General features: G+C 40.9%; 1 protein-coding gene across 6 annotated transcripts in view; it reads left to right on the top strand.

The window, feature by feature from the left end:
* VPS8 (VPS8 subunit of CORVET complex) overlaps positions 1 to 23,374 on the top strand; it is an 88,384-nt gene that overhangs the window by 6,940 nt on the left and 58,070 nt on the right. For 4 of the 6 annotated variants that reach the window (XM_072866498.1, XM_072866495.1, XM_072866499.1 and 1 more), the window contains exons 4-15: positions 295 to 388; positions 1,411 to 1,443; positions 2,918 to 2,972; positions 12,319 to 12,443; positions 13,919 to 14,005; positions 15,453 to 15,520; positions 16,151 to 16,304; positions 16,407 to 16,466; positions 17,329 to 17,436; positions 18,914 to 18,994; positions 20,123 to 20,293; positions 22,899 to 22,973. In XM_072866498.1, the coding sequence (XP_072722599.1) occupies positions 295 to 388; positions 1,411 to 1,443; positions 2,918 to 2,972; positions 12,319 to 12,443; positions 13,919 to 14,005; positions 15,453 to 15,520; positions 16,151 to 16,304; positions 16,407 to 16,466; positions 17,329 to 17,436; positions 18,914 to 18,994; positions 20,123 to 20,293; positions 22,899 to 22,973 (1,111 nt within the window). Of the gene's footprint in view, positions 1 to 294; positions 389 to 1,410; positions 1,444 to 2,917; positions 2,973 to 12,318; positions 12,444 to 13,918; positions 14,006 to 15,452; positions 15,521 to 16,150; positions 16,305 to 16,406; positions 16,467 to 17,328; positions 17,437 to 18,913; positions 18,995 to 20,122; positions 20,294 to 22,898; positions 22,974 to 23,374 lie in introns of those variants that run through there. The other 2 variants (XM_072866496.1, XM_072866500.1) reach the window with 2 other exon arrangements.

Genomic DNA, 23,374 nt, shown 5'->3' with positions numbered 1-23,374 from the left:
TTGAAACTGACAATTTGTTTGAAGAACTATTTTTTTTTCCCAGGAGATGAGTTAAAAACAAATTTTATGCAGGCACAGTGGTGCATAGCAGGCTTTGCTAATAATCTCATGTCTGTTTCATTCTGTGCATGTAGGCCCTATTTCATTCTGTGCATGTAGGCCCTAAGAATAAGAATGGAAACTTAATGAGTTAGAAGTGCATGCAAATTTACCTGCTGGTTTAGCTGTGGGTTAGGCAAAGTTCCAAACTTTTATTCTGCTCTAATGCATTTGGTTTATTTCTTATTTTCTTAGGAAGAAAAAACTGCCAGATTCTCTCTCACTCCATGGATCAGTTATACGGCTCTCGCTTCTGAAAGGAATTTCTGCCCAAATAGTATCTGCAGCAGTAAGTATCTTTTTCTCCTGGTCACATCCATTAAGAAAAATTTGAATGTCTTCTGGTATGGAGGGGTGTGTGTGTGTGATCTCCTCCTTCCCACTACTATTAGTTCTGGATAATACTAACATGTTTGGTACATAAACTACTAACTAGTAATCCCTAGCCAGTAGTGAATCAGGTATTAGCTGACTTATTGTAGCACCAATATGGTAGGTCCTCTTTAACACTGATTTGTGTTGCTAGATGTCATTAAACCTGGTGGGGAAATGTTAATATAAAATTATAGCAGTGCTATTGTTCTGCTTGCTCAAAGATGCTGGAAACAGGTTTGCTTAATGCCTGCAGCCGGCACAGAACACACTCATTGTTCTGAGCTGAGCAAGGACCAGGTTTGCATGTTCCTGCGTCTGTGACTGCACTTCAGGCGTGGGTGGAATAGAGCTGGTCTGTAGATCATACTGCCAGGGGAAAACTGACTGTCCAAGTTCAGAGCTAAGGTGGTGATTTATAGAGTGTATGATTTCTGAAGCATGCAAGGTAGGCTTGTTAGAATAGAATATAAGTGACTCATCTGTGAGTGTTTTGTGATGACTGTGTGACCAGGGTCTCAATGTTAGTGTGCTGCCGCTGGCTGTTACTTGTGTTGATGGAGGTGTGGGTGAGCCACCTGAATGGGAAGCTATTAAGGTGTGCTTGAGAGGGGAGAGGGAAGTAGTTTTGCAATCGATGTCTATGCTATGTACACAGAGAATACTGAAAACTATTATTAAGACTAGACTGTTTTGAGAAGAACACAGTAACTTTCATATGGAATTACAGGATATTCTGCTTCCTCTCCATTTCTGTGCACTTTCTCATCCCTTATGGGTGTTTCTAGCCAGTGGTTCCCTCAGCACTGTCTGCCCTGGTGGGACTATTAAAATGCAACTTGAGTTGATTTTTCTGCGTGTTTTAGTTCTAATCATTAGAGACATGCATGGAGCTGGGAGTTTTGTCTCTCTTACTCATGACTTGTCCTGTTTTTCTAGGACAAAGTGGATGCTGGCTTGCCCACTGCAATTGTAAGTACTCTAACAATTTTCAAGTACTGTGTAGTTAGTTTTCATGCCAGTTTGTTAAAGGAGTAATTTAAGATAACTGACGAATACATCCTCCTTCTTACCCTTACTAAGAATTTTCAAATATGAGGGGTTGGATAAGCAGCATAAAAGATCTAGTTTCTGGGGGCAGAGTTCAACCTTTCTTAACTGCCCAGCTGCCCCTCTGCTGATCAAGCCCCATGCTCTCCCCTTTTTCATGTCATCACCAGGGCTTGTTAGTTGAGCACCTAACCTTTCCCCATAACGTAAGTGTTCATCTGTTGAACACATTGAATTTCCTTAGCTATTTCTTCTTTTCCAGTTATTGCTTTGACTCCTAACATTTTTTTAAAGAAACTTAAACTGAAGAGCTCATAAAGTTCAGAGTGCTCATAAGGTTCAAAGCCTCTACGGCTCTGATGTAACTGAAATATGACCTTAAAATATAAAATTTCACTAAAAGCCTATCTGAAAGATACCCCTGCTTAGCAGTTTGCATTAAGCTTCTTGAAATCAGGCATGCTAATTAAAATATGTCAGAAGTGAAGCTGCCTATAGTTAGAGGAGAAGAGAAACATTTTAAGGAGGTGAAATACAGCAAGTATTTGTTCTGCCCTTGTGAAATGAGTTTTAATGTTTTACAAAGAAACTAAAGATGTGCTTGGTCGCTTTGACTGTAGTAGCAGCAATCCATAAGGAATTATACTTTTTGTTTAAAAAAGAAAAAGGAAAAAAATCGTAGTCGCATCTAAGGTGAAAGGTTGCACAGCAAAATTGGAAGCACGCTGTGACTGATGTGCACATAGGATAAAAACCTGTACTTACATACTCCAGACATTAAAGCACTTAATTTTTTAAATCTGACTTACACTTGCTAAGAAATAAAAAGTAAAACAACATTAATATATCTACAGCATTATGTGATTTCTATTAAGTTTTATTTAATTGGGTGCAGGTTTGCAAGTGCGATAGAATCTTGGAGCTATGTTTAATTCCCCATGGAAGGAAGTTGGAGTCTCTGGGCTTTCTATGGACTGTCTCTTCAGGGGATCAGCACTGCCCAGGGTTGTAGAAGAGTTCAGATATGGATGTAGCAGCTGGGTGAGAAAAACCCTCTGAGTATTTATACTCAGCTACCACACCAAAAGAATGAGGCTGACTTTATGGAGAAGAAATTTCATTGTGGGTTCCACTCTGAGCGTTTGAATTTCAAACAGCAGAGGAAAAGGCAGCCCTCTGAACTTGAGAAAATCTGTGTGATTGTCGTTCAGGTGCAATACTACTCTAGCTTTCATGTAGGAATTGCTTGTCACTTATAGATTAGAAAATGGTTATATCTATAACCTTCTAAATCTTCCCCTTTTGCCAAACTTGGCATGAGTGTAGTGAGAGTTTAAGTGGTGGATTTGTGACTGACATTTTTTCTACTTTCAATCTTTCTACGTGACTACTTCAGGCAGCATCAAATCTGATAGCAGTGGGGACTTCCCATGGGTTAGCATTGATATTTGGTAAGTTAAAAATAAAAGTTTTGAGTTTTTTACATTTTAAAGATCTTAAAACCCCAAACAAACACAAGCAAAAAACCTCAGCCTGAATTAGAACTGCAGGGTGGATGTCTTCTAATATGTTCTGTTTGTGCTAAATGTGATTTTCTTTCAGTAAAGAAATAAAGCACAAGTAATATTTGAGTTGTCCTTATTCGCATATTTCTTCTGCTTTGTTGGGGACTGGCAGATTGATATTGAGAAATTTAGCTCTGTGGCAATTATCTAATGAGCCTTTTCTATGTTTAAATATAAATTACTCCATTTTCATGTGGAAGAAACCAGAACCAGTGTACAACCATCATCTCAAGCAGTATTAATCTTTTTCTCCCCTATGACATAATAGCTGTCAGCATTAGGGAAATTAAAATGTGTTCCTTGGGAAGTGGAACTTCTGACCCATGGTTACCTGCAGGCTTGCATCATAGGTTTCTTCGTCCCTGACCTTCCCCTGCACCAGTCACCTCTGCGTCCCTTCATTCTGTTATTCTTTCCTTGCTCTTATCACCAAACTTTCTTAAAAAAGTTTCTAAGCTTGTGCTTCTGTTTATCCAGCTTACCAGTTGGGCGAGAACAGCTCTTCAATTGCTCCCACACCCATCGAGTTTTTGTGCCTTTTGTCTATGCAGCACCAAATTCTTAACAATTTTAGAAACTTCATTATCTTCTTTACTTTTCTTTTGAAGTTGGCTGAAATTATTCAAGAGACCAAAAGTTACAGGGGACAGGGTACAACAGAAGGATGGGAAAGACACTGACAGTGTAAGACTCACCTTCCTGGGTATTTAGACATTAAACTATTCGATGCTGTTTGCTTAATCCAGTATTGAAACAGTTACAGGATGTGCTTAATCTGGATGTAACTAATTTATCTGCTACAGTCAACAGATGATCTTACTGAGTTTTTAGTATTAGATCTTTGTGGTTTTTCTAAAATTTCTCTAGTATGTGGAGATCTCAATATCACTACTATGGAACACATTTTTACTCTGATTTTCCTGTTGCTCTCTCTATATGCAGACACTATGAAGTCAGTAAGCTTTTAAACAAGAAGCTGTTCTCTGCAAGTGTCATAATACAGAGATATTATTTTTAGCATTTCACACTCCAGAAGGGGCCCTAGGACTCTATATAAGCATGCAGAGAGGAAGGGTCATTCTTACCTTTGTCGTGATTATTTCTACATCAAGTCCCATTTAGGAGAATGGACCACTGAATGCCTAAATGTCCAAGATGCTTAGTATGCTATGGTATTTCAACTGATGTATTTTGTAAGATTTGTTTGTTTTGCCCAATGCAAGTGTGTTCAAGCAAAGTTTTCTTTGTTACACCATTGATTACTGTGGACCAACATGTTTACTGTTATTTTGGCCATAATCTTTGCAAGGCTGTGTAGTCTGTAGTTATTCAGTTCATTTTGTGGCCTTTAGGAAACTTGGCACATTGCCAGCTTTCCACTAATTGGCTTTTATTAAAATAAATGTCAGTGCTTTGAAGAACTTATCTGCATGCTTGCAACAGGGCCTTTAAAGCTTTCTGATCTATTGAAACATATAAAGTTATTGCTTATACAGCCACGTACTGGACTGTATTATCACAAGTGCATTCAGCAGGTTGAGGAAAATTATTACTCTCCTCTATTCTGCACTTGTGAGGTCACATCTGAAGTACCGTGTCCAGTTTTGGACTGCTCAGTACAAAAAAGACATTGATGTACTGTGGTGAGCCCAGTGGAGGCAGGTGACCAAGATGATGACAGGGCTGAAGCACATGATGCATGAGGAGAGGCTGAGAGAATTGGGTTTCTTCTGCATGGAGAGAAGGTGCCTAAGGGGACATCATGTTGCTGTCTTCTACTACCTAATGGAAAGGTATGGAGAAGAGAGACTCAGACCCTTCTCAAAGGTCCATGGTGTTAGGTAAGAGGCAGTGGACCCAAGTTGCAACATGGGAAGCTCTGATTAAATTTTCCACCACGTGGGTGCTGAAGCATTAGATAAGGGTTGAGAGAGATTGTGGAGTCTCCTTCCTCGGGGATATTAAAAACTCAGCAAGGCCCTGAGCAAGCTAATCTTGTTGACTTTGCTTGGAGCAGCAGGACTAGGCCAGAGACCTCCACAGCTCCCTTGCAACGGAAGTTATTCCTGAGTCTATGCTGTAATTTAAAGGTGATGAGGAATGAAAGTATGTTACCCAACTTTGTTTCAGATATGGGCATGAATGCTTCCTGGATACTTCTGTTCTCTGCTAAATCCTTTCAGTTCTGTAACTAAAACTTGGGCGTTGACCCCAGTGCTCTTGGATCTATCTGCAAAGAGAGAAATCCTCGCAGGATATGGCTGTATAAGGCCTTCTTGTGTGCAAAGAGAGAGGATTAGTATTCTGGCTTGGTTTTATTCTGTAATTTGAACCAGCAGTTTATGTCTGTAGACTGATCAATTTCTGTACTTTTTTTATGAAAACATTTTTCTACTAGATGTGTTAATTAGGATGAGATTTACTCCCTGAAGTTTTGTAAGCTGTGTGCATGGTTTATACCGTACAATGGAAACATCACCTTTTTTTACCTGCAAAAATGTAGGTCCATTTTCTGGTTGGATGTTGCTGATGTTCAAATTTCTCTGAATAGTTTTGTGTCACTAGCAAATTTTTTAACCCTTTATTTTTTATTTCATATATTTGACTTTATGTAGCTGTTTCGTTTGTCTCTTCTCGTAAGTCCACCCGTACCTCTTGACTTGTCTGCTTTGTCCTTTTTAAGGAAGACTTGGATAGCTTTCGTTCTGCTTTTTTGAATGCTTCTGTTGGCTCTTGAAAAATTATCACATGACAGCTCTCAGATTGTGCATCTAATCTTCAAAAAACTATATTTTTCTTGTGGATTAGAGTTGGATTAGATGCCAGATCTTTGACATCCTGTAAGTGTTGCAGAAGTGTTGGTAGGAAGGGATGTCTGGAGGCCTCTTTGGTGCAGGACTGTCACCAATAACTGGGTCGGGGCAGCCCTGGCTTTGTCTGGCCAAGTCTTGCAAAACTCTTACGGATGGAAAATACTGCCCAACAGGCAAACGTGCATGCACACACTCCTCTGGTAACCTGCTCCAGGGCCACATAATCTTGTGGGGGAAAAAAAATCCTAACAACACATCTAAAGGTCTCAATCTGCCATTTCTGGTATTTGCCGTTTGTTACATGATCTGACATTACTGAGAAGAGTTTGGTGCTCTCATTTTTACCTATCTTTCAGGTAGTTTACCTTCTGTTTGATGCTTTGTTACCACATTTGGATAATGACAGGTTTTTTGTGCCTTAGGAATATGAACCTTAGCTTGTTTCTAGTGCCGTGCTCACTTGGGGGAATTTTTTTTAATATAGGTGAGGGCCATCCGTTTGCCAAGTTCTTTCTGAAACTTGTTTGGAGTTGTGAGCATTGTGCAAATGAAGAATTATGCTATGTGCCATGACTTTTCTTGAGGATTGCTAGCTGGAGTAGAGAAGTGCTCTCCCAGCAAGCCTACAACAATAAACAAAAAATCTTTAGAGGTTTTTTTTCTCCATCTTTCTAGAAGAGCCAAGAGGTTTTTACACTACTCAAAAACTAGCCCTTAAACAGAACTCAGTGAAATGTGTTATTTTTCATGGAGACTTTATGTTCCAGACAGAAAATTATATAGCTAAACTTTGTTTTGATTAGTGTTGAACCATTTATTTTCTCTGTTGGCTGTAAAACTTATGGTTAGTGTCCTGAGTCTTTGTTGAGGTGTGGGGGTAGCATGATATCTTGAGAGAACAGGTAGTGTAAGTACCTAAATACAGCATTAAAACTAGATTTTGGGGACTGTTGTCCTTGGTTGTTTTTTGAAGTTAATGGGGAGTTGATTGGCTGGCTGGTGGTAACTGTTGAAAATAGTTTTACCAGTTATGTCACTGTGAACTTCCAGCTTTATTTCCTCTCAGATTTCTTTTTTTTTAATCTTCACTACAACGAAGTCCAAATTTATAAACTAATTTTTCTTCAGTGATTCCATACGCTTTTTAAACTGCTTGGTTTTAAAACACTAGCTATCACAGCATCCTCTCAGTTGCTTGAATAAATCAAAAGGGGAAATGTTAACAAAAGGAAACACTATCAGCAGAATTTGAAGGTTTTCTCTATCTTTGAAGATTATCACATATATGCTGTTTGTTACTTCACTCCTTTCTTTTATATTGATTTCTGGCTTTTTCTTTCCTCTTTTGGCCCTTTCCGTGTGGACTGAAAAGGAAAAGGTACAGTAACACTGCACTGTGCACATACTCTGCATGAACAACTTGCCCAGTTTGCATGTTGCCTGTGCCAGAATTTAAGATGCCAGATAAGCAGCAAGTAAGGCAGTGCAGTAACCAATCAGTGGATAACACTGCTGGCCAGTCTGGGTATTGGTTATTGAATGCATGTGCATTACACACTTCCAAATTCTCCAGGCAAGAACAGCAGAGGAATAGATAAAAGTGCTATTTATAATGCTTTAGGGCAGCAGGTCCATAGCTGTTTGTAAAGGCATTATTCTGGGGCAGGACAAAGGCTCTTCCATGAGATCACCATCCATCTATTTCTGCCTGAGAGCTGTCAAGTGGGAGCACTATGGAGTAGGAAGCCAATCTAAAGAGCCACAAGCCAGAAACTCTGTGAAACCCATGCAAGCAGACAGCAACTTCTGAAAGCCCTGCTCATGCACCAGTTATGCAGCTGAGGAGGGAGCAGTGGGTTCCTGATGTGGTAGCCACAGGTGGTCTGACTTAACCCCTGCTCTGAGTAATCATTTTACTAGCTTAAGCTGAGGGCAGGGGTGGGGAGGAGGAGGGTTCAGCATGCCCTGGTTTAGGGGACAGCTGTTGTGTTATTGGGGAGATGGTGTCTGCAGCCTTGTCTCATTAGCTCACCACCTATTGTCCTCCTGATCCCCAGGCCCAAGAGGGATATACCTCCTGGGAGAGCATTTACTGGTACTGTGCCTAATAAAGGTGGGAGGAAAGGACCTATTTGTAAAATTTGTAATATTTGAGTAATTCTACAGGAAATAAAGCAGGCCTTTCAAACTCAGGAAAATCATGGCTTAAGGAAAAGATCTTGATGAAAACCTGGTGATCTGAGAAGTAATAACTTGTGGAGTGCTATGCTTATTCCTTTGTTCTGGAAAGTGACTTATTTTGTATTCACAAACTTGTTTTTATTCTTTACTTGTAGAGTTGTATCAAAGGGCCATCTCATTTTGAGTTCAGACTTTGAGAGCAACACAAATAGTTACTACCAGAAATTTTTCAGATGAAGAATTGCTTTATGTAAATTGCAAAATTAGAAACATTTTTTTGACAATTGATACCCACCTTTGTTTCAAGCATTTGGAAAAAGCTTTTTATGCTTAATGCTAAATATGCCTTAATTCAAAGCTGATGATATTAGTCTGGAAAATAATCAGATCAGCTTTTATAACGTTTTGCTTTCATCCATTTTTATTACTGTACCAGTTGATTAATAGGAGCTCATTGATTCAGGCATCTTGCTTTGCTTTGGAAGCAATTTCGTCCAACTTATTCATAGTTAGTTTTTTTAAAAAAATCTTACCTAGTGGCTCCTCCTTGTGTGTCATCTTTTGACTGGCTGGAAACAAGAAGTACTGGCATGGGTTTCCAAGTGATCATTTCTCAACTCTGAAAATGCATCTCTGGCAAACAATGGGCACTTCCTTCTTAGGAAGGAATAACTTGAGTCATATAAAGCACTTAATTTTGCGGTGGAGTGGGGGTCTTGTTTATTTTGACTTGACATTGTGGGTGAGGGAAGAAGAAAATGGGTTTGAAAGTTCATGTGGGTATACATATAAAGATGTAAAGCTGGACTGAAAGTAGTAGTGATTCTGAAGCTGCTGCCCTTTTCAGAGAAAGCTGTGAAAGATTCTTCTTTTTCATGCCTCACAGGAAACAGGTTATTGATTGACTTACTGACAGGTTTAAGCTGAAGTGGAAGGAACAGAATACAATTTGCCTTTAATAGCAAGAGCTGTTATTTTTAAACGTATTTCTATGGTTAGCAGATGGTCTTTGTAAATGAACTGTATTTCCAGACCTCTGGAACAGGAATTTTTCTTTGGGACTTGAAGGACACCATTTGGAGAATATCTCTCTGGAGAACTTGTTTTCCAGATGTAGCTCTCTGTTCTCTGAGCTTCCATGGAAATCTTCCATGATTTTTTTAATTTTTCTTTGACCTGTTCTGATCTATGCCACGTACATCCTTGTCACAGTGATGTCAAGGTGTTTTCTAGTAGCATGGCAAAGGGTGATTTTTATTTCCATCACATAGCTTCTGCTTTCATCTTATCTTAATAAGGAGAGTTGTGTGCAGAGCAATGGCCTTAGTTTTGAAGTGTTTCCACTGCCTTGTGCTTGGTAATAGAGGTGGTGGCTGAAACACCCTGCCTGGCCCCTGGAGCAGAAGGTGCTATGGTTTGCTGTGGCTCTGTGGCATCAGACTGACCTTCAGGAAGACTCTGCGTTGTGCTTGGGTAGCAGATGCAATGAATTGCATGTTGCTTTTCTAATTTCTCGCTATAGTGATACTGAAGTAGTTTTGGCTCCGTGTTCCTCTTACGTATTGAATGATGGCAGCCATTCACAGTATAGTCACTTGAATTGTATGCATCCTTTAGTTAAACATGAGTGTCAAGGCTTATAAAATTTAGGTATCTATTTAAACAGTAACTTGTGTGACTGTTGGAGCTTTCAGAGCTGCTTCTGTACGTGTAGGTTCAGCCAGTTTGAACCCTCACATTATCCTTGACTTTCAGAGGATTTTATCTTGAACAATGTCACATTCATTTGGAAAGCTAATGAAAAGTAGTGTTTTACATAGTTTCTGATTATTTAACTGTAAAAAATAATCTTCATCTACTTGTAGTTTAACTGAACATCTCTTACAGTAGGAGCAGTATCTTTATGAAATGTTTTTAAGTGTAAACAAGCAGATGTCAGTTCTCATTTGAAAGTGCAACTCCCTTGTTCTGTGTTTTGCATAAGCCAGACTGCAGAGGAAGAACAGGGAGATGCTTCCTTCTTCATGAATAACAGAATTGTATAGGTTGGAAAAGACCTTTAAGTTCATCGAGTCCAACCGTAAACCTAACGCTACCAAGACCACCACTATACCATGTCCCTAAGCACCTCATCCAAACATCTTTTAAATACTTCCAGGGATGGTGACTCAACCACTTCCCTGGGCAGCCTGTTCCAATGCTTGATAACCCTTTCAGTGAAGTGAAATTTCCTAATATCCAGTCTAAACCTCCCCTGGCGAACTTGAGGCCATTTCCTCTCGTCCTATCACTTGTTACCTGGGAGAAGAGACCAGGTAAGCATCAGGCTTGTGCTGGCAGGCACAGCAGAGCAGAATTACATGAAGAACAGGTAGCCTTTTGCAGAACTGCCTGGGCTGCTTGTCACCTGATGAAGAGATGATGATTTTCATTGATATGGTCAACCAAAGGCACCTTTCTCTTTTCCTCCCACAGATTTCAAGAGCAGAGCTCTTCAACATATACAAGAACCCTGATGTCTCTGAGCACCCATAACATATGGTGTCCTCTTGACCACTACTGTCATCAAGTTTTAGATCAAAACTGACAGTTTTCTATAATACCTGAGCCTTCCTTGTGCATTTGCAAGACAGAGCATGGCCTTTTTGTGTCTCCCAGGCCCTGTCTCATTTGGTGTGCAGACCAAGTGGTGTTTATAACACCTTCTCTATCCCTACCTCTCTGCTAACACTATCCAGATTTTGCAGGAAAAGGAATTTTTTACTTTCTTTTGGGCCACTACAGCAGACGAGTTTATCGAGGTAGATGCAGGAAAACAAGGAATAGAGTGGACCAAGTATTTGACTTTGGCCCTAGCCTCTTTCTCCTCACCCTAAACAGTGCTTTAGAGTAATCTATGAGTTCAGGTACTCTTCTTGCTAGTGTTTATTTCGGTCCTCCCACTAATGCCTCTTCATACTAGTAGAATTTGAAAGGTGACTCTCACTGTGTGTGTGCTCAGCCATCAGTCTGTCTGTGTAGATTGATGAATACATAATTTCGTATTGGGGAAGAAATGAGAGATACATCCATGCCCTGTTTCACACCTAGCGCATCGCTACTGGTGCTGCAACTTAGAGAAATGTGTCCCATGCCTTGGGCAGTTCTTCCAGGGGGTTTCTGGTGCTCAGCTGCTGTCTGTTCCCCCTGGATTCTGTCCTTTCCCCTCCTTGCTCAAGGCAAAATCCTACACATAATGTTATTGTGGTGCTTCTGATGCATTTCAGATCTCCAGTCTTCATTCCAACAGTCTTCACAAAGCATCGTTTCTTTCTCCCCCACTCAAAAGCAGGAAAAAAACAGAGAGAGGTGGAAGAAGCCGATCCAGAACATTTGTTTTCTTAGCTTTTAGGAGCAATGCACCAAAGACAGGCAGAGGGTTATCATTCATAATGCCTGAAGTGCAACATCTTATAAAGCAATTTTTAGTCTCTCATGGTGGAAGCATACAAGAACTGAGCACAAAGAGAGGTGCCTGTTGTTTGTTGTATGCAGGGGCAGACAGGGCATGGCCATGCAGCAGTCCAGTCCCCTAGGAAGCTGTGCAGGCATTAGCACCTCCTTTGCAGTAGCCTGTGTCTTGGGAAAGGAAGTTCTGTCACAGTGTGGTGATCATTACTGTTTCCTTATAAAGTAAGAGCTATGTGCACTAGAACTCATCGAGCATTTTAACTGTGCAGCTTGGGGACACAAGTTCATTTCCCCTCCAGCTTCGTCAACAAAACCAAGGAATAAAAGTTGCGTAAAATTACACTTACCAAAAGCCTGTCTTGGGGATTTGTAGTTGATGTTCAAATTGGCCTACAGAAGTATAAGGCTCGCGAGATAGAATTAATTTTCTGTCACGTTCCTTGCTACAACTTAAGCAACATTGCAGAATAGTAAAATGAAAGCTAGATATTGCTTTGATTTTTCTACTACTGTCTTCTTCAGTTTGTAATACCTGTGGATTTCCATATTCCTTATGCATGTTTTGTACTTTTAAAAATAATTTTTGTATTTCCCTGCAAGACAGTGTCCCACTATCTCTGTACTAACATGTGCTCTCATCTTGTAAACTCTTTCTTAAGAACTTAACTGTAAGCTTGTGAATCGTTAATGTACCCCAAGTGAATTGTATATGTAGATAATTGCATGATGTTAATTTTAATCATTGTTCTTTCTTTCTCTTTAATTTCTCACTAATTGCTCTGCTGTAGATCAAAACCAGGCTCTTCGGCTGTGTCTGGGCAGCACTGCTGTTGGGGCCCAGTATGGAGCTATCTCTGCTCTCAGTATCAACAATGACTGTTCGAGGCTCCTGTGTGGCTTTGCAAAAGGACAGGTAATTCCCATAGGATGAGATGGTCCAGTGCTCTGTCCTTCTGCAGACTGTTACTGAGAGACTATCCAGAGGTGACAATAGCTCCAAGCCAAGCACGCTCAATATGTAGCTGTTTGTTAGTTGTTTTTGTGCTGAGAAGCAGTATGCGTGGCTTGATCTGCTCAGAGCTTTTTTGGCCAGCCAATTCCTGCATCCAGTGAGCTAACTCAGATAGATTGTTTGGGGTAGGTTTCTGTGGAGGAAATGGGTAATGCAGAATATAGTGAAGGATTCAATTAATCATGGCTCGTTGTGACATAAGTGCTGCTCCTGTTAAACTGAAATGTGCAATGGTGCACCAGGACAACCAGCTTAGTCTTTCTAGGTCACTTTGTGAGATCTATGCTTTGTAATTAAAGCTAGTTTTTACTGTGGTGGTGACGTGAAATTCTTGAAACTCATATCTAGCCCCAAAGTTCATTTTTACTAATACTTTACTTCTGTTTTATGACAGAAGCAGCATAGCCTTTGAATTCAGGGGAAAAAGGGTTTGAGTCTGCTGTTGTAGTTTTATGCCCTTCTCTGAACCTAAAGAGAGAAAGCAATTCCTGAACAAAAATTATAAGACTAAAACTAAGCCAAAATGGATAGAAGTTAACAAACACACTCCAGTGCCTATGATAGGGCTAAATGACAGACTGCGCCAGACCATGTGGAAATATAGATATGATCCATGCAAAGCAGTGGCCAGTTTTAAATGATACTCAGATGAAATATTTTGGAGCAGCAGTTCTGAAACATCTGGTCTACAAAGCTTTGACAGATGACTTATGGAACCATATAAAATAGTATTTCCAATAAAAAGTTTGATTCAAATTGTAATCTCAGCTCTTTTGCGCTAAATATTCCTCAGTTTTGCAGTAAGGAGTTTGGGACTTCCTGTTTCTTAGCTGAGAAATTGCCTGAATTCAATATCCAAGCACAAGCCAGGCTACTCCTACCTGACCTATCATGCTGAGCAAAAACAGGAGGAGTGATAAGGTTCATGGTAGCCATGGAGCTGCTTGAGTTTTGCTAATGGGTGTTAGCAGAGATTATTCACTGATTATTGTTCACTGATTCTGTGAGAGAGAAATGCATTGAACCACTTTGAACAGTGTTGTGTGGTAGCAAAGTTATCTTACATTCTTTAATTGTGTTATCAGGCAGATAGCTGTGAGGTGAGTGAGTTTGGGCAGGTGGTGAGAGTTTGCCAAAAGGACATGATTCAGAGTTGTGAAGATAAGGCTAATGTTGTCAATGAAAGTATAGACAGATAAATAAACTGCTTGTGAAAACAGGGTAGGAACAGATTTCAGATCACTTTTCTTTGATATGAAGACCCTACTAACCCAGGATGATATTGGGAATATAGAAATTTATTGATGTACTAACACACAAGGTGATGGAGAGAACCCCTTGGCAGTAAACGTGTACTGAGAACAATCTGCTTGCAGATCACAATGTGGGATCTGGCCAGTGGGAAGCTGCTACGATCAATAACAGATGCCCACCCACCAGGAACAGCCATTTTGCACATCAAGGTAACAAACACTACATGTACTCCTTGTATGCTACTTTTTTTTTCTTTAAAACATGCTTGTGTTCAGTCAGATGTGTTGAATTTCTTGTGTAGTACTTTTAGGTTTACAGGTAAGAGCAGCTACCTAGGAGCTATAAGGCTATAGTATCCAGAGGTGAGAAAAATGATCAGAAATTCTATTTAAAAAAGAAACTGCTTATTTTGAGAGCTGAAATAATAGTATCGGCTGCGAGTTGTACTATAACAAACAACAGTTGTTGTCTGTTGTAACTCCTCTGTCTGATGCCAAAATCTATGAAGAATTACTTGCTAGAATACATTTCTCTAAAACTTGTAGTGGTTTGAACTGCATACATGACTTGCCAACTTTAAACTTAAAACAGTCTGAAGTGTAGAAAGTAGCTTCTGTCAGCAGTTTTTCAAATAACTTGTTGGGAATGTTTGGGTTGAAAGAGAAATAATCTATGGCTTCTTGTTCAACATAGTGTTGTTGTCACACACAGAAACTCATAGCTGATTTTGTGCATGGCTTTGTTTTATGTGGACCTCTCGTACCAGAGCATAATGCTCTTTGGCAGCCTGGTCAGAGCAGTGACTTTGCTGCATCACCCAAACTCTTCTCTCTCTTCTCCTTTCCTGGACCTTGCTGAGATATCCCAGACCCATACAGTCACACATGGAACTAGTGCAGTGGGTCTGGTGGGGCACATTGCTCAAGGACAGGTTCTCATGTACTGTTTGGTCTGACCTGGCTAACCAAAAATGTTTTGTGGGTGTGAAGGTGCCCCCTTACTGCTGCATCGTCTATGCTTCCATCTCTGCCACCTTCGTGCTGTGCATAAAGATGAATATTCCCCTGTGCCAGGTCCTCTGCTCTTAGTGGCCCCCTTCTCTAGGTCATGACCTGATGGCAGTACCAGCATTGAAGAGTACTCAGACACTGCTATACAGCCCAGATGCTTGTGCTGCTAGATGCTGGGTTATAAAGTCCTCCAGAACAGTGCCTCAGCTGTGGCTATGACCTTTTCTTACCTTGATTAGTATCATTAGTAGTTCTGGATGTTTCTGATTTTGGTCTGTTTGCGACTGCAGCCCATTCACCAGCTCTGGCACCAACTCATGGGCTTGAGGCTGTGAGCTCTTCTAGTGGTAACACAGGTTTTGGTATGCTGTAGTTCTGAGCTGCAATAGAAATTAATGGGACTCTGGTAACAAAATCTAGCAATAGGGCTTGCTGGAGGGGTGAAGATGAAACACAAAACCTTGCTTTTCTTACACATCGTAAAAAAGCCAGTAATTGTCTCAACTCTGTATGTTAAAGGTGTCTCTCTGGTAGGAACAATGCTTGTACTTTTGTGTGCTGTTAATAATGCCATAGCATACATTTTTCGATCAATTTTTTTGTAGTTTAATTCTTAGTGCCACGTTTAATCTAATTATCTGCTCAGTTTACAGATGACCCGACGCTTGCAATTTGCAATGACAGTGGAGGCTCCGTATTTGAACTGTCATTTAAGTAAGACAATAACTCTTAAGTACCCATAGAAAGTACAAGAAACTAATGCTGGGTCATAGTTTCTAAAACTTAAGCAAAAAAACCCCACTGGAACCAATAAAGCTGTCTGATGTTGAAGGTGTAGTTTAGGGCTGCAGTATAATTTTGCAGCTGAAGCAAGATGCTATCTGGCAGTGTAATAGTCAAAGAATAGGCTAAGTTGTTAGGGTATCACTGTATTGTCCAGAATCTTGGCATTCCTTGTGGGCTCTTGGTAATTGTCATAAAAGTGCTGCCTCTTGGTTTTCCTTGTTTCATTAGTGAGAGCTGCCCTGCAGTAACTGCTCGTTTTCTTCTTGGCCTCTTCAAGAGGAGGAGGGACAAAGAGGAAGGATTGACAGTCTAGGGAGTCTGATCATGTCCAGGAATTTCCAAAACTTTACTGTTAAATAAGTTCTTAAGGAATTCTTGTCTGTATCTGAGCAGCTGTATGGGACTGCTTCCAGTGACACACTAAAAGTGATCCCTGGAGCTGTGTAAAGGACTTTTTAAAAACAATATTTATGAAGGATCACTCTTGAGATTTCATGAGATTGTTGGGCTGATCTCTTCTTGATAGCTGGCCACCAAGCTGATTTCTCTTCTTTGCAGGAGGGTTATGGGAGTGAGAACGTGTGAATCTCGATGTCTCTTCAGTGGCTCAAAGGGGGAGGTTTGCTGTATTGAACCATTACATGCAAAAGTTGAGCTGAGAGACCATCCTATCACCCAGTATTCACTGCTGGCCATGGCCTCCCTAACAAAGGTAACTTGCTGCTTGCAGGAGGCTTTGTGTGAGAAATCACAAAGGAGAAGTTTTCTGGTATATACTCAAACATTTTATTTCGCCTTTTTGTTTTTCTTGAAGATACTGGTTATTGGCCTGAAGCCATCTCTGAAAGTGTGGATGACCTTTCCCTATGGTCGTGTGAGTAATGAAGCCAAACAGTTGCTTTTTGGATTATGGCTACAAACAGTTCCTAGAGTGAAGGGGATGAGGTTAGGACCAGGTGTCTGGTATCACTACTTTATCAGCACGCAGTAAACTCTGCATTGTGGAATTGCAGTGATAATCTGTTGGTCTGATGTGTGCAGACTGTGGGCAGAGAGGAGGTGAAAAGGGTGTTTTCAGCTGTACCTCTGTGAAGATGCTGAATTTCTCCAATAAGTAGGAAGGGAGGAATGCAGGAGCCCCTCAGCTTCTTGTCTTCCCTGCTGCAGCCTGGATGCACCCACAGATGGGACATGATTATGGCTACAGTCACCTTGGACTGGGGCCATTGCTTTACATAAGAACCATACAATAGAACCCTTAATTGCAGGGACAGAAACAAAGTGGAATTAGAGCACTAAACAGTCTTCTAAACTCTTGATTATTCACTTTCACTAGTTGCTGGTGTAATTCCTCTTGGAAAAGCAGCTGGGGGAACATGTGGGATATGTTAGATTGGGAGAATGGAGACAAGGCTGCTAGCAAGCTGCAGCTTGTCGTAGCCCATCAATCCATGTGAGACTGGATCTACATTAAGCAGCTAGGACACAGGTTTTGTTCTGACTGACGTCCACTTTGCCAAGAGACACACGTTGCCCCTATACCGTGTGGCTGGACCAAAGAGCACAAGCTACTGCTCAGCTGCCAGCAGACCAGGAAATTGCTTTACAGTCTGTGTGTATAGCCTGTGTGTATACACGCTAAAGTCAGTGAGTACCAGCTGATGAACAGCATGTGTCCTGGAACTGAGGTTCTGCCTTGTGTACCTTAAATACTGGCTGTGCTTTTTGTCTAACAGATGGACCCTTCTAGTGTCCCTCTTCTGGCGTGGCACTTTGTGGCTGTACAGAACTCTGTGAACCCCATGCTTGCATTTTGTCGAGGAGACGTCGTTCATTTTCTTCTGGTAAGCCTTGGATGTTTTATGCTGCTTTTCAGATAGTCACGTCTTATTCACGTATTCAGTTGACTGAGCCTCTGTCTCAGTGAAGGTATGATATCTGTGCATGTTAGGGATGTCTGCAGCTTGCAACCAGCTTGCGAAAACAAACTTTTTGGTCATTGCTCTTCGGCAAGCAGTGGTGCCCTTCCCTGAGAATCTGGAGGCATGAGTGTTGATTTGCAGCTTATCTCATTTCTACTGGAGGTAGAAGAATGTGGATTGTTTTCAGGGAGATCACATGAATTTGAGATACCATTTTATTTTTTGCTTTAAAACATGAGTCTGGAAAAAAGTTGTATAAACCACTAAAAGACAACAGCTTTCAGGTCCTGTTGGCATGTGACTTTAGGGCATGCCGCTCATCCTGTTTAGATCTGCAGAAGTTACACATGCAGATATGGTTGTTTGAACATTATTTCATGTCTGATTTCAGTATGGGAGCAGTACCTAGGCTTCAGAAAATCTGGCATTTTGGCTTTGGAGTGCTAAGTTTGTTTCCCACTCTGATATCATCTTGGACCTTAAGCTTTGCTCAGGCACCCAGACATTGTGTTGTCTGGATTGAATCCTGTTTTTCTTCTATCTTCTCTCTTGGTAAACTTGGGGAGAAAGAAAAGGGTGTATGTTTAAGCCTGTCTTGCTGAAGATGTCTGTGCATGCAGTAGCACGAGCCTCTGCACAGATACCAAGCTCAGCTATGACCAGTGGTGCTGCTCTGCTTATAGTTTACTAAACAGCAGCCAATGTTACCTGAATTCAGGTCTCTCTTGCTGTACTTCAAATTGTCAAAATGTAAAAAACCCCTTATTTTTCTTTGCAGAATGCTTTTTTAAATTATGATGAATTAAAGCCGGTTTCACATTAGCATTCTGTAGTTCTGACTTTTACGAGCAGAAAGTACAGTAGTTCCTGCATGGGACAAGAGAGAACCCTTGACTGGGAGTTGTCATGCAACATTTCCCTTTAATTCAGTATTACAGTGGGGCTGAGCCCCTTGGGAGTCAGTGAACGAGAATCAGTCCTTCTTCGGTGCTCTCTGTACAAATGCTGGAGGTTTGCCCCCCTTTTAGAAACTGAATCGCCTTATATAATAAGTAAGGCTGGGCAGGGGGGAACAATCCCTTGAACACATGTAATGCCAGCTTGTTTATGACATACAACTCTTGTAGTAAGAATAAATAACTTAAAATTGATCCAGCAGAGGGCATATATTTTTACTGCCCCCTGCTCAGAGCCTTCTGTTTCCTCACTTACATGAGTGCTTTTGAAAGTGAGACATTACGCTCCATTTGAGAAGCAGGTGTGCTGCTACTGCACGCTCAGTGTGCTTGTCTAAGGGGAGCTCCAGACTCCTGGAGCTGGTGTGATGCCCTCCAGGAACAGGGAGGTTGAGCTGAAGAAAGTCTTTGAGTTTGTCAGCCTTGTCCGATTTCTCTTTTAGGTAAAGAGAGATGATACTGGTGCAATACACGTCACTAAGCAGAGGCAGCTTCATCTACACTATGACCTCATAAACTTTACTGTAAGTCTTCATACTATAGAATGGTTGGTTTGTTGTTTTTTTTTTTCACCAGTTTTCTTGTAAATGTATTTCAATAGCCTCTAGTTCTATACTATTGGCTTTACAAATGTAGTATAAGAAGTGGCTGTGTTTATCTGGGGCTAACTAACTGAAAATGTCCTTAAACTTGGGACTCAGTAGAAAACCAGCACAAGTGAAATAGCAAGTAGTAGCTAAAGGATAAAAAATTAGTAGCATGGAGGCAACAACACTGCTGTTTCTTGGGAAGGAGGGGTAGCCTTGTTGAGGAAATATTTTCAAGAGCCAGAGAGAATCTGGCAAGAAAGATTTTTATTCTATATCCTCACTAAAAAGAATGCAAAATTCTGTGTAATTGGCTCAGTAAAATTCTACTGTTTCCATATATGAATGCTTGCTAAAGCACCATAATTGTTTGATGCTTTCAACAAAAAAAATAATTGTTCAACTCTAAAACACATTTACAGAATACAGTGAGTAAAACATGAAAGGCCAAAATACCAAGATGGACATCCACATCAGCTGGAATTTGACGTTTGTTAACAAGTTAACAACTTGTTACATGCTGAGCTGTTTAAAAAAAAATAAATATTGTAAAAGCAGTGAAAAAAAGCCTTTTTATTTGCAGGGTTTTGAACATAAAAGCAGAAGCCACAGAATATGAATAACAGGCTTTGAGTTAAACGTAGATGTACTATTTATCTTTTTAATGCCTCCTGATGCCATATTTACCTCCTAAGGGATTTGAGAACAGGTGTTGTAGTAGTCTTGTTTTTGAGACCTTTGGGTGGAAAGTGTGCTAGAGCATAAATAGTGCACCAAGAGGACAAGAACTCTGGTGTATTGCCATTTGTCTACAGGTGTTTTATGTGAAGAAGGTTCCTTGTAATTTTTCTCAGTGTTAAAGCTGATACTCCAGAAGGAGCCTCCCCATTTTTACCTTTGGAGTTATGCATGGGTGCTGTTGTGAAGTGACCGTGTATAGTAACAAAGCTACTAGCCATCCTAGAACTTCCAGTATTGATACTCAGGGATATGGCCAGAGCCTCTGTTTAGTTGGCCTCTAATTGTGTATGCATTGCCAAATTCTGTGATTTGTTGCCTTTTCAGTGGATAAACTCACGGACAGCAGTGCTTCTGGACAGTGTGGAGAAACTGCATGTTATAGATCGTCAGACACAGGAGGAGCTGGAGACCATAGAGATCTCAGAAGTTCAGCTAGTCTACAACAGCAGCCACTTCAAATCGCTGGCTACGGGAGGCAACGTCAGCGAAGCCCTGGTAGGCACAAATGACCTGCTTGTGTTAGCTAATTCTGTTTCAGATATTCCTTAAGTGGAATCCTGGAGCTTTGGAAAAAAGCTGTTTTGAAGCATCTCAGAAATCATACATGGTGTTGATGTGGACAACTAACAGACAGTTCATGTTTTCTTTTGTGCATTGATGTTTTCAGGAGCTGCTCTTAAGTTACCGAGCTTTAGAATACTCTGTACAGGAAAAAACCTAATGTGCTTTATTCTTCAAGAGATTCCTATAGGCCTTTGTACTTTGTATGTCACAAATACTCTGCCATAGCAGTGCCTGTACAGTACATGCATTCAGTGCACTCATCTCACAGATTGTCATGCAGGGGTAGAGAGGATGAAACATAGTACCTATGCTTGTAGGTACTACACTTCTTTCTGGTTTGAGGTAAAAAACCAAAAACATGCATACTAGTGGAAGTTGCAACACTTCAAACATTGTGCTTTCTACTTTTCCTCTTTTGTTTATTTGTCTTTCTCTTATTTTGACTTTCATGCTCTTTTTTTTTTTTTGGACCATGGCCCATGCGGTGTCTGGACATATTTTATTCCTGAAGTAGATGTTAATTTCAGTGGCTCCTGGTAGCTCCTATAACCCACCTGTGCCTTCTGCAGCAGACTCACTTTGATGTGGTATTTGTATTGCCATAGCATTGTGGAGGGTTTTTTAAAGCCATGGTTGTGGGACAAGTTATTGCTTTCAGTAGAAAATCAGTTTCTCTATTTTGGAAACAGTTTGCCCACAGTGTGTGTAGGAAAGGGCCTTCCATCCTTGTATTCAAGCCTCCCAGTGCTTCACCAGAGATAGCCCAGGGGTTCTGAAATTCCACAGCTGGATGATATGGTTCCTATTCAATTCTGCTATAGCCCTGTGAGACTTGCTGGCCCAAACAACTAGCAGAAGGCTCATGTGGGTCTGTAGTTTGGATCTGTAATTTCAAGCCCAGCATATGGTCATGACTCATCTCCAGAAGCCCAAGCAGAAGTGCCTTCAATGCAGGATGGCAGGATTTCATAAAAAAGACCTCTCTGTCATTGTTCCCTTTGAGCACCAGGGAACAGAGTGCTTTTTCCAGTCTGCATGGCCAGATCTATGAGGAGTCTTTGCAGCCTTTAGGTCTACATAGCTGCTGCTTATCTGGCTTTCACTGCTTTATCTGCTTCACAGTGCTAGCATTGCTATCATTCTTTCTGCTGCAGATGCATACTGAGGAAGAAAGAGTCAGAAGGTGGAGTCTGGTCTAAGTTAGCTTATGTACTGCCTGCCATATGATCTGGAATTGCCAGGCACAACCTCACAGAACATAGCTAGAGATTGGCACTAAGGTGGAATACAAGCTCTCCTTGCTAGGATAAGTCGTTATTCAGAGCCTTTCACTCAATTCCAGAAACTCTGCAGTGTCCTGTGAGGACTTCTGGTGATTACCATCAAAGCCAGAGACATGTGGCTGGAAAAGCTAGTGGGCCCAAATAAGTGCTGCCTGTTAAAATGCTATTGTGAGTCTAGAAAAGACCCCTACTTAATTCACAAACTGTAAGTGGCAGATGAGATCTGAAGTCTATAATGCCATTTTGAAATACTGAGGATATGAAACAGGCAGTTTCTTTCCCTGCATTTCAGCAGGAATTACAAGACAACCTACTCCAGAGAAGTTGAGTCAAGCACAGCTGCTGATGGGAAGCTTTTTTTTTTTCATGGCTCAGAGGATCAGATATATACCTTTTCCTGTATTAGTTCTGCAGAAACTCTGGAAGGCAAATCTTAGATGAGGCTGCTACTCCCATAAGAGATACTCTGGTTTCAGAGATGCCTGAGTTTGTGGATGAAGACTGTCAGACCCCATTGTTCTACTGCAGCATCTAAAGAAAGATGCAGGGAATATCTGCTACTTCAGCCTTAGGTTCTGTGCTGAGCACGTTGAAGTGTTATTACAGCAGTCCCTGGAATGGACACACTTTTCAGCAGTGGGAAGAGATCCAGGAAGCTTCCCTTACCTCACCAGACTGAGAAAAGTACAGGACAAACAGCTCTAGCCTGTGTAACTGTGCAGCAGAATGGGAAGCAAGCACTGCCCATGCACTGTGGTAAAATCTCTAATTTTGATGTGATCCTCCATTTCTCACGTTGTAAATGTGCCCATATACCGCCTTTTGAATGCTAGTTACTGGCATTCAAACCTGTTGTAGCCACTCTCACTTCAACAATATTCTTTCCATCTGTGTCTCCTACACATTTGCTCTTGAGGAAGATTTGTGAAGAAGCAGATGGCAAGGAAAGAGCCCCCATAACTTTTTTTTGCATCTGAGGATAGACACAGAGCACTGCTTGTGGGTCCTTATGACTCTGACATGTTTTCTGGGGCAGCCAGAGCTCAGTAGCACTTTAAGCTGCATTCACAAGCAGGAAGGAGTGACAGCAGAGCTTTTAGTTACTACTGCCCAGCAATCTGTGTTGTTCTCTCCCAATCCTCATTTTGATTTCTGAATTAGAGAGTGTCTCTAAAGTTCAAGCGTATATATGTTTCTTGGGAAAAACAAAAACAAAAAGCAGTTTTACTTGCATGTAATTTTTCTCCCTGTAGGCACTGGTTGGAGAGAAAGCTTGTTATCAGTCCATCAGCAGCTGTGGTGGTCAGATCTTTTACCTTGGAACTAAGGTAAAGGTGGGGAGTTTTTAATAAAAATACAGGGCCTTCACTGTTGATGGTAGCTCATCTTCTGGAGAAAGACAATTTTTTATTCTATGGAGATGTGAATCAGGGATGGGTTCTTTGTGCACTTACGTCGTGGGATTAAAGAAATGTGCAATAATTTGGTCTTAACCAAGGTATGGGCTAAGTAAGACATTGTCATAGTATCCTGGTTCATGCTGCTTCAGAGTAGACTTAGCATTACTTTACTGACATCTGCTCTGTCCTAAGCTTCAATTTCTCTGTCCTAAATGTGCTAGTGAGTAAACAGAATAAAATAAGACAGCAGGGAAAACTAGCATCTATCTCATGGAATGATAAAAGGAATATCCTATTCACTTTTCCTGTCCTGCAGTGCAGGCAGTCTG

This window comes from Ciconia boyciana, chromosome 7, assembly GCF_034638445.1.
Source record: "Ciconia boyciana chromosome 7, ASM3463844v1, whole genome shotgun sequence".
In the NCBI taxonomy this organism is placed as follows: Eukaryota; Metazoa; Chordata; class Aves; order Ciconiiformes; family Ciconiidae; genus Ciconia; species Ciconia boyciana.
Note: the sequence above shows the minus strand (reverse complement) of the source record. Positions and strands in the feature narration are given on the sequence as shown.